Genomic DNA, 11,920 nt, shown 5'->3' on the forward strand with positions numbered 1-11,920 from the left:
GGGCTCATGCCCCGGCGTTCAGCTGCCTCTCCAGGGCTGGCGTGTGGCCTTTGGACCAGCAAGCTGAAGCGGAAAACAAGGTCTGAGAACTTGCAACTTGAGAAGATGATGGTTACCAGCCCTGCATTGCCTCAGGGAAGAACAGGAACTACTCTACCATTCTTGAAGTGAAGGTACTTAATGAGAATAGGACAGTGTGGAATGGGGTAAGTGAAGAGAAGAGGATAGAGAAAGATAGCAAGTGAGCAATAGAGAGACAGGACGTCAGTGAGAAACAGATAGGGTTTATTAACTGTTGATGATGACATGTATAGAATTCTCAACTGGATTGGTCTGAGAAGTGTTTCATGATGGGCAAAGTATTTTTACAAGCAAAACGAGAAATAGCAATTGACTGTTTTATAAAAATAATTAGAATAATAAAGATAATGATTGGGGAAAACAGAAAAGATATGGAATGTTGAAGTGGGGAGATTAATGTCTCTGTACTGACTGACGTGCATGGCATTCCCTTTTGAAGAAACAATGTAATACACTGTAAAGTTATATGTAATCCAATGTAATATGAAGAAGATATGATGATAAAAAAAAATATACTTTGGATATGTAAACTGTCAAATCTACTTTCCCCAGTCCTTTTATGCAGAATGGTAGTTTGTCATTAAAATGAATTTTATTTATTATTATTATTAAATTTATGATAGGCACATGTGCACGCACATTAGACAGAAAATGTGAAAGCAAGCTGCTGGGTCTGGGACTTGAATTGTGTTTGGCCATGTGGGAGTCCTATGCCTTGACCACCACGCCACCTGCTGGCCCAAAGAAAATGCTCTTAAGAAAGTCTTACTGATAGGTTATTGCACTTGGAACTGGGGAGCCAGTGAAAGTACAGAGAAAGACTAGAAGTGGCTTGCCAAAGGACTTGAAACTTCCACCATTAGAGTTACTTATGAATTTTTTAGAAAGGATTGGAAAGGATTAGAAGTCTTCTAGTTCAATCTTGGAAGGGGTCACCAGCTTCTGAAATGCTTCCCACTTTCTATGGGTCAACTTCTGCTATTAAACGACTTTCATTCTCTGGATTAAGGTCTTTTCTTCAGAAGACTCCGGTTAAAATGGATATATGTCAGCTCCTAAGAGTAGTAAGTCACTAAGGGATTAATAAAGTAATTATGCCCAAAGGCAAAAATCCCAAGAAATAACATAGAGAAAGACATTTTTAAAAATTATCTGACTTTGAGACCAGCAGTTAGCGTAATGGCAAGCCGCCAGGTCCAGGATTAGAACTGCTGTTGGCCATGTGGGAGTCCAGCACCTTAACCATCACTCTACCTGATGGCCCCATAAAAAGAAAAAGTTTTAAAGTAGGTAGGTGAGTCTGTTTTCCTCAGAGTGGTGGGGTACCCTGAGTAGTCAAGTGTTACGTGGCATAACAGTATCAGGCCCTTGGAGAAAATGCCAAAGAAAAAGAAATGGAGAGAGCAGTGAATGGCAAGGGCTGGGGATACTATACTTTAATTAAAAAAAAAAAAAAGTATGCCTCTGGTCTGCATCTGCTTAAAAATCAAATAATTAAGATAAAGGGAGTCATAAGGTCACTAAGAACCTAAAATGTAAATTACATAAATCAGACGGCAAAGACTAGAACTTTTACTGACAGATAAAACAATTCAGTGTGAAGACTATTTTTTTTTGCAAAGGAAGAAAATGGGCAATAAATGGGAATAGGGAGATACAGAGAATGAGAGATAGATACAGAAAATGGGTTTAGGAAACATGCTTAGAAGAGGAAGCAAGAGTAAAAGGTATGGTAGTCAAAGTCACTGGTGCAAGGAAAACTTGATTCATTCCTATAATTTGGCCTAAGAATTGCCCAACAGAAAGAACTGAAAGCACAGCTGTCTAATAATAATGCATACAGAAAATGATTAGCCAGTACCTATAATATTCTTTCAACATTTAAAAACTGTTTCCTGCTTGCTATTTCATTTGGTCCTGACTGATCCCCAGGGAGGAGAGGGCAGGTATTTTTACCCTATTTTGTATACAAGGAAATTCAGGTAGAGAGAAGCTACTTTCAGGACACAGGCATGAATATGGGGTCAAGATGCTATCTCAGAAGAGGAGTGCCAAGACCTTTGTATGCTTCAGATAGAGCTTTCTTCCCTTTTTTTCTTTCAACTTTGTGGTAGAAGTTAAAATTCCACAATGAATCCTCTGGCCCAGTCTCTGGTTGGTGCTTTTTGAATTCCTCGGTTTCTGTTCCTACACTGCACACTGCTTTTGTCCCTTAGATTCATCACCTATTCATTTCCTCACCATTATCACTTAAGGCTGTGGAAAAAAGTACAAAACTACATACTGAGAATTTAACCAACATGGGCAATAGGATTCCAGGGCTATTTGAGATCCAAGATGAACGAGCTCAACATCACCAACAGATGCAGATTTGAGAAACACAGTTTATTCTGCATTTAAAAACCAGATCCCAGCCATGACAGCTACACTTAGGCACTACTGTGAGTAGGTGCAAACTCAAGCTGGCCTTGCAAAGAGTTCTGTAAAGTACAAGAACCCAGAAAAACATTCACTTATTGCTCTGGCAACCTCTGCTCTCCTTGTCCCTTAAAGGATGTGTCTCCTCTCTTTTTCTATGCCAGTCATTTTTAAGAATGTGAAGAGTAGGTGCTGGAGACACGGGGTTCACTGCCCAGTAGCAAAAAAGAACTTGCAGTGTAAAGAACTGTAGAAAATAAGGATGAGGTAGTACGAACAGACTGCAATAACCAAGTTAAAAATGGATTAAATGAGAATTAGCTACCTGGATTAAGGAAACTTTTAAAAAAATGGTTTTAAGAATAAAGAGGCAAAAGCAATGAAATACGCTAAAGAGTATCAAAACAAAACAATCTGACACACTCACGGTATCTTCTGAGGTCATTATACATATAGCCTAGCATTTTCCCCTTTTCCTCAACCTAATTTTATATGCGATGCTAGTTTTTTGTTTTTGCCATGGGTGTGTGCACTCACCCGAAGAGACAGAGAGACATGGAAAAATTTTCTTTCTAGAATGAGTTTGTTTGTCATTAGAAACATTTAATGGATCAATAGGCAAGTTCTAATATGGAGGGATGAAGAAAGACCATTTCCTTTAAAATCACTCTAGTTCCAAACCATTTAACAAACATGACAAACATTCTGTGAGGTAAGAGATAGGGGAGAGGACAGGGTATGACTGGAGGTGGGGTTCAGGGACTTCTCCCACAAGGTAATGATGAACGGTAGGTCTTCAAAGTGGATGCCTTGGAAATAGACAGGACTGGAAGGCCATCTTAGAGGGCAAAGCTGTGAGAGCTTAAATGCAGAGCTGTGTCTGTGAGAGGGTAAAGGATCATTCTCATGTAAGAAACAGTGTTAGGCAAGCTTGGAAAGGACCTCTGGGGTCAGACAGTAGAGGCCCTGGAATGCCAAGAAGAGAAGTTTGGGTTCTTTCCTGAAGAAAGTAAGTTTTCAAACTTTTAGGCATTATTCCCCCAAACAGAAGAACTCTTCCCAGTGGAAGTGTGCAGGGGGTCTCGGGTACTCCCACTTGGTCTTCTACTTGTCTCCATGTAGATATTAGCTTCCTAAACTGGCTTTTGAAGCACAGCCTGAAACCACTGCTAAATCCTGAGGTATGATCTGACTCTTCAACATATGTACAGGATAAAAATAAAAATCAAATCCAAACAAAACAAAGCACTGCCATAGTGGGTAAGAATCCCTGACTATTGCTGAGCTGGGAAATGGCAAGATCAAATATAATGTGATGGTCATCCTGAGCATTAATTAACCTGGGAGGAGGTCTAGAGATATAGAATCCAGTTGCAGCAGTCCTGACATGAGGGAGCTACGATCTTAAATCAGAACTTGAATATACTGGAAAGTATGAAAGACATGCTTTCTAGTGTCAAATCCATTTATTTCTGGGTAAAATGACAGCGTTGAAATGGCCTAAATAGTTCCTTGTCTGGCTTTAGGGCAGAGTATGGTCAGTGGGTGGGAACAAAAAAGGGATTCCAAGTCAACACAAGAAAATTTTTTCTAAAAAAATTAAGCTATTTGATGATGGAACAGGCTGCTTGGCAAGGTAGTGAGTATCTCGTCACTGAAAGTATTCAAGTAGAGAATGAATTTATGAGTTTGTGATGTCTTGGAAATAATTTCTACTGGGTTGTCAGAAAAGTCATGATGTATTTTTTTCTATGCAAAAGTGTCATGACTTTTTTGACAAGCCAATTATATTAACTGGAAGGTTAGACTGAAAGACCACTGAGGGTTTTTCCAACATTAAGGATTTCAAGAAATAGAAGACCAGGGCTGGCAGGTGGCATGGTGATTAAAGGCTCTGGATTCCCACATAGCTGAGCGTAGTTCGAGTCCCAGATCTGGTGGCTTGCTTTGTCACTTTCTCTCTTGTTCTCTCTTTCCCCTTTTTGGTCCAATTTAAATGAATGAATGAATGAATGAAGTTAAATAAAATAATTCTTTAAAAGAAAAGACAGAAATAAATAGAAGACCAGCTAAAGATACATCAGGATCAAATAAATTTCTTTAACATGGAAAAAAAATGCATGCTTATAAACAGAGCACAAAGAGACAGTGAAGAGGAGGAGACTGGAGTCACTAGAGAAAGGAAGATTAAAAATCATTCAGTAGTTATATTACCTTTGCAATCTTCCCCATTTCATAAATGTCTGCCTTCTGATCTTCAATATCCATGAAAGCAGCTTCAATTCTGCTTAGAGTCTGTTCATGGTTACTGCAGGTATCTGGGAGTCCTTCAGGAAAGTAGAACCGTGGAATGTTTATGGACAATGGTATATTCACATTATTCACATGAGGAACAGAGGAGAGAGGTTGGGGACTACTTGGAAAGGTGGCTGAAGGTGGAAGTGATGTTCCAGATTTCTTTTCCGGTTTATTTTGTATCTAGAAAGAAAACGTAATCATGAGACACAAAAATTCTCAACAGTATATATTTTTCAAGAATACTCACAAGTAGTAGGAAGTTGGGAATAAATACAAGAAACCACAATTAGAGACAGCAGAAAGGAAAAGCTCACTCTAGAAGGCAGAAAGCATGTTTCTAGAGAATGCGTATCCATATTAAACAAACAAATATATTAAGTGACAATACCTGAGTTTATATAACTTATTTTTTAAATGCTGCAGTATATCTTTCCATTAACCACTAGGCAAAGATTTCAAAATAATCAAACAGCAATGTTGGTTAATATATTAAAGATCTCAAGAGCTATTCTCAGTCCACTGGAACAGAATTAGTAAATTCTTTTCCAACTGTTTTTAGTCTTTCCTGTGAAATTCTATCTCTTCTTCAACAGACAAAACCAAAATTTAAAAAAAAAAAATTGAAATGTATCTATGTGTGTGGTGAGGTGGGAGGCTCCTTTCCCTTCTTCTCTAGTTTGACTGCTAATATGGAATCAGTGCAACAATCTGATGCTAGAAAATCTTTGTTGAGAAAATTAACGCATTTTCATTCTGGAATGTCCTCTACCTGCCTGATTTATTTACCATCCAGGATATGCCATTTTTTCCCCAAGATACATGTTTATCTCATTTTTGCTATACTCAGATAGGAAAGGACCATGATCATCAACTTCATTCCAACTAAACCAAATTTAGTTCTGAGATTTCTAGCCAAAACAAACAAAAAAAACAAAAAAACATAAAGATTTCCTCATTTCTAATTTCTACTCTTAACTAATGATCACATTAATTACGAAAACGCAAGAGTATGTCTGTATTAGATGCTACATAAAGTATGAAAGACAGACATGACTGCTAACTAGCTAAATTTATTTATTTTATTCTTGCTATAGGGTGTATGCGCTTGCCAGAGCAGGAGATGGAGGAGAGTGAGAAATCGCCCCCTAGGGGTACTGACCATGCCACAATCTCTTCTCATTCTGTCTCCCCTTGGGAGTTTGGGTATACACACACGTGGTTCCATGATTTTCAAGCTGCTGGGTCCAGGATTCAAATCATGTAGTTGACCAGGTGGGAATCTAGTGCCTTAACCTCCACGCCAACTGCTGGCCCTACTAGCTAAATTTATTTTAAATTCACTATGAACACAAAATATTACACAAATGTTCTTAATACTATCCTTAAAGTTTGAACAATGATTTATCTATAAGAAGTAAATCTGAATATCATATTTCCTCTTGATATAAAGGTTTATATCATGATTTAATATGCAGGATAAAAATCTAGACTACCCTTAAAATGCATGAGTTTTTTAATTTTTAGGGAGATAAGCTTCACTCACATAAATATGTGATGAAAATGGTTAAATCTACTTTTGTTATACAGGGCTCATTTCCTATGTGGAGTCTGCTCATACATTAATACTATTGAGAACACAAAAGTCAGCTGCCATACCAAGCCTTTGCTGTAGTATCAAGATGTCACCATACAGAGCAACAGTCAAGGAAGAAATAGCACAGAGAGAAATGATGCCAATGAAATATGAAAAATTTAACAGATAATAGTAATGGCTTACTGGTCTGTGACCACAGGAAAAGTTACTTACCTTTTTGGAATTTCAGTTATGAAAGAGAAATTACAATCCCTTACTTCTTAGGAAGATTGTGAAGATTAAAGAAAATTATAGGGTATAATATAGGTGAAAGGTTCATTGCTGGATATGATCTGTCCTCATATGAGAAAATGAATGAGGAAGCCAAAGGATGGGGATTCTCTAAAGATTAGGGTAGACATAATTTGGCCATGGTTCTTCAGATTCAATAATAAAATGATCATTTACATTTATAAAGCAATTTTAAGATTACAAATCACTTTTGGTTTAAAAAATTGATAATCAAACGTTTTTCTCTGCCTTAATGCTAAATCTACAAATATTATTACAGTCCCATGAGTCAATAAAAAGTGCTTAACTGACAAAAAAATTGAAAAGCTATTTGCTGATGATGATGTGTATAGTAATGTCTTTGTCTTGACTGATATGCACAGTAATTGTGCTGGAAAGAGAAATATTACACACTGTGAAGATATATGTGATTAAATGCAATATTAAAATAAATATAAAATAATAAAAAATAAAGTAAGGCACAGAATTCTCTGGGGCCTTTACCAAGTCATTTATTGGGTTGTTGAGAAAGTCATGACACATTTTTGCATAGAAAAACAGAAAAATACGTCATGACTTTCCTGACAATCTAATATATTAGTGCCATTTCTTTTCCACTGTTCTGTGCAGAAATTTTGACTACAACCATGCAATCATTGAAATTCATTTTTTGTTTTCCCAAAATGTTTTCCATGATGTAATGTCAAGGGCAGTTATAGATAATTTCAGGGCTGTTATAACCATAGGATTAAGACTACTGGTGCCTGTGGACATGAAACCAGATACCTTCATGAACACACACTAGTGGGGAGGGTTTAGAACAGGGCTTCCAATGTTGATTCTGCTTTTGCTTTGACAGAAATAAGTAACATTTCCAATAAACACTGGCTATCTATTGAGAGTGTTTATTTGAATGAGAAAATATTTGCTTATGTAATATTCTTGCTTTTCTTGGTGTACTTCTTAACATGGAGTAATTCATTACTAAGTATGTTATTTATATAATTCATTAGTTAATCACATATTTAGTAAAATTGATGTTAATATTTAAAAAGAAAATAACATATAAGGTACATTTATTTTGACCTTGTGGGTGCATTAGTTTACTTTCTGTTTAGTTCAATAGGAAACACATGATATAAATACTAATGTAGCTTAATAAAACTGACTCTTTACAAACATTACAGAATAAACCTAGTAATATAAATTTTGCCAGATTCACTGGCAAGTTTAGCATCTGCTCACTTCGAATTGAGTTGTTTCAATTCAATCTAGGAGCAGCATTAAAGTAGAATCTGCTGTGTAAAGTATCTCAATTTTCCATTTCAGTCTTTCATATTAATTCAAAATATTCATTCTAAATAGTAACCTTAGACTATTATGTCACTGTAGCATTTTCAATACATGTGATTTCTGATTTACAAACCAATTCTACAAAACCACCTTTCAGAAGGTTCATCCAAATAATCTGAAAATATTCTGGGTCAGAGTAACTATGAAACTAGTTTCTTGATGGATTTTGGATGGCCAGCACTTACATAGATCTTCATTTGTACTGTACAAGCTAGGCAGCCTGTTTAGTGAGACATTGGCCAGAAGAAAGAAGGAACTCTCCAAAGTAGTCATTACAGGCAGAATGACTCAATCTCATAGTCTGCTGAAGGAAGACATTTTTTTTCATGTTGTAGAACTGGCATCCTTATTGACATACATACATTATATTATATACACATATGCACAGTTGGCTACATATAAAATACTTCTTTCTTTAAAAGAGATGACCAGGATTAATATTCTTTTTAAACAAAGACTCATTACATATGCAGTAGATGTTAATACAAACATAGTCTATGTAGTCAAAGGGCAAACAAAGATTTTAAAGTAGAAATCCTAGTTTCTCAAAGATACTTTCACTAAAAATTCTGGTATTCCTCTAGCTACACTGTAAAATACTTGTTAAGTTGTATTTATTGTCTTTAAAACTAGATTCCCTTTCTCAAAAAAAAAAAAAAAAAAAAAAAGGAGTACTGTACTCCAGGTCCAGAAGGTCTATTTTTAAACCTGGAATCCCTCTACAAATAGCTTTCTGTAAATAGCTGAATAGAGGACACAGATTAATTCCTTGATCTAATATCAAGATACAAGTGAGCTACAAAATAATTTGTGAGTTAGCTACAAAATAATTTGTGAGTTAGTTCACTGGGTGGTTTTATTAGTAACAAAATATTTTAAAATAAACACCCAAGTTTCAAACCTGTGTTTGCTGAAATGACTTTAGCCGCTTCTTAAACCGTGAGGGGAGAACAAAATCGCAACCCCTTGCCAGGAAAGCTAACTCTCCCCTTAAATCCGGGTCCCTTCGTAGAGATGTTTCCTTGATCATCATCTTTGAAAAGTGAATGTTTACTTCGCAACTGTCCAGCACACTTCCGAAGATAGTCAGACTTAATAAACTGTCAGGTAGAAAGGTATTTTTTTCTTCTTATCTCCCAAAGAAGTTAAATGCAAACATTGTGCTCTCCAAGCCTCCAGGGATCACAATCCGTGCTTGTCCTGACATGCAGCTGGTTCCCAAATACAGCCTGTGGCTCCCAATACCTGTTCATAATTTTCAGTTTAGAAACAGAACCTGCAATGGACCTGTAGCTCCTTGTAGGTAGCTTTATGTCAAATTGAACTGCACATGTTGAGAAAACAGAGCCTTCTGGGAAAGAGAGCACCCACTACTCCAAGTACCAAAGTTAGAAACATTACAGCTGGACCTAAAAATAGTGACTTCTCAGATAATGCTAACTTCTTAAACTCAGAGTATATGAGGTGTCAATCCAAATAAAGCATTTTTCCCAATAACTAAAAGAAAAAGAATATGAAGAGCTTTGGGATTTGGTACATAATATTTTATGAAAAACAGAACAGGCTGAACTTCAAATTTAACACTATTAAGAGAATTTTTTCTTATTTGAAAGTAAATAAATATCAAAAACCCTCTATATTTCTCTAGTCTAAATAGGGGGAAAAACAGGAACTTTCATCAGCACGTGGTAATTTACAAAGAGATTTGTTGGTCTCAGATTTCTGAATCTTTTTTAAAAAGAAGATGACTATCTTTGTTATTAAGCAAACTTTTAAAATTGATTATGGATATATACTTATTCACCACGTAAATGGCATTTTATTCAATGATGTACTGCATATATGACAATGGTCCTATACAATGACTATAGTCTAGGTGTGAGTAGGCTAAACCATCTAGATATGTATAAATTCACTCTAATGGTTGAACAATGAACTGCTTAGATACATTTTTCAGAATGTATCTTCATTTTTAATGACACATGACTGAAAATTTATAGTTGAAAGTGTTAAAAAAGGAACTGAATGTCACGAGAAGTTTTAAATCAAGTGAGTGAGTAAAATTTGGCTAAAATAACGGTATGAAAGGTGACTAAATAGCAATGACACAGTATATGTTGAGTATTTTTTTTTGTAAAAATGTGTACTTTAATAAGTATAAAATATATAAACAATTAGGTAAGCTTGGAGCTGACTGAGATACATAAATTAGGAGATACAAGTGTGTATCTAAATTTCCTATATATTTTTTACAGAGGATTTATTAAAGTAAATTGTTTAATATATAATTTCTCATTTGTCATTTTGGAAGTCCTTTATTGTAAAGACAATGCTTCTGTCTGATGAAAACAGCAGCCATAGTGATTACTCTGGACTACCATATTGGATAAATTCAATTTCTTTTTGAGACACCAGTTTCCTTCTGTCTTTCTGAGGTGAAGTTTTTATTATTTCTGCCGTGTCTGGTGGACCCTGATAAATCAGCAAATCTGGTGACTTACTTCCCTTAGAATGCTATGAAACTGCAGAAGAATGTGATGGTAGTCCTGCTGACCTCAAAGCTTCTGCTACATTCAGTTTAGGATTGTCTCTTCTGTCAGGAAACCTTACTAATGGCATACGAAGCTTCACTACCTGCACGACCCTGCTAGCAGATGCCAAATTGCTGCCCAACACCATCTTGCTGCCCATCACGACCCCAGAGAAGGGGCAGCTTACCGGGTACAAGCATGCCACAGCAGTAACACTGGGGGTGGCTATGTTGAGTTTTTGAGACTTTTTTCCTTTGAGTAACATTAAAAAAAAATCAACTCAGTTTGTAAAAATAGTCTTTTAAAAATTTTTTAGAAATTATTTTTGCTATAGGGTGAGTATACTTACCGGAAATAAACAGAGAAAGTGAGAAATCACTCCCCGGGGGAATGGCCACGCTGCAATCCCTTCTTCATTCTCCTCTCAGGATTTTGGGCATGCATGCACACACGCCCAGTTGTGAGTTTTAATCCACCGGGTGCGAGACTCGAAACCCAGTCAACTATGTGAGCGTCCAGTGATGTAACCATTACGCCATCTGCCGGTCCCAAATTTTAACCTACTTTATGAAGATTTTCCTGATTATTTAAATCCCTTTCCTATAACTCTTAACTTTATAAATATAAAATACTTATATAAATAAGTGAAATACTGAACAATCTTTTTTAAATAACTCCATTTATTCTCTAGATTAGACAATGTATCTTATCTTAGTTGTTGAGTTGTACACTTAATAGGTTAAGGTGCCAGCTTTGTAGCTTAAGAATCATGATGGGTGTGTGTGTGTGTGTGTGTGTGTGTGTGTGTGCGCTCCCAAAATCCTGACAGGAGAATGGAAAAGGGACTGAAGTGTGGCCCCCCTGGGGGGGGGGGATTTCTTACTTTTCTTTCCTTCTCCCCTCTGGTGAGTGCACACACCCTATAGCAAAAGCAAGCAAACAAAAAACAGAACAAAACAAAACCAAAAATAAACCCTGAATTTTATAAAAACTTAGTAAAGGTACACTATTAAAATATTTTTGCTGTAAAATTAGGTATGGGTGGATAAAAGGGAAAAATTACTAAAATCTAAAAGATAGCTACAATTAAGTTGTTGTACTACAAACTTCAGTTTTCTCTCTATTTAAAAGAATCTAGGGATTAGCACTTGGTGTAATGGCTATGTCGCTAGACTCTCATGTAGTATACCGTGGTGGTTCAAGTCCTGGACCCGGTGGCTTAAACTCACACCGGGCACATGTGCATCTGTTCCCAAGATCCCAAGAAGAGAATAGAGGAGAAGAAGGGACTGTGGTGTGGCCATCCCCCCTGGGGGATGATTTCTCGCTTTCTGTCTCTCTGTTTCTCTCTGTGTTTCTGGTGAGCACAGAAAAA

General features: G+C 36.4%; 1 protein-coding gene and 1 pseudogene across 3 annotated transcripts in view; both read right to left on the minus strand.

Annotated features, from left to right (window-relative positions):
- Positions 1-11,920, minus strand: part of PPP2R3A (protein phosphatase 2 regulatory subunit B''alpha) — a 228,302-nt gene that overhangs the window by 126,400 nt on the left and 89,982 nt on the right. For 2 of the 3 annotated variants that reach the window (XM_006171546.3, XM_014585393.2), the window contains one exon: positions 4,714-4,977. In XM_006171546.3, coding sequence (XP_006171608.1) covers positions 4,714-4,977 — 264 coding nt within the window. Of the gene's footprint in view, positions 1-4,713; positions 4,978-8,915; positions 9,205-11,920 lie in introns of those variants that run through there. The other variant, XM_006171547.3, reaches the window with a different exon arrangement.
- On the minus strand, positions 10,379-10,711 carry LOC102468356 (28S ribosomal protein S36, mitochondrial pseudogene; annotated as a pseudogene).

Source organism: Tupaia chinensis, unplaced genomic scaffold (assembly GCF_000334495.1).
Source record: "Tupaia chinensis unplaced genomic scaffold, TupChi_1.0 Scaffold149831_1, whole genome shotgun sequence".
NCBI lineage: Eukaryota > Metazoa > Chordata > Mammalia > Scandentia > Tupaiidae > Tupaia > Tupaia belangeri.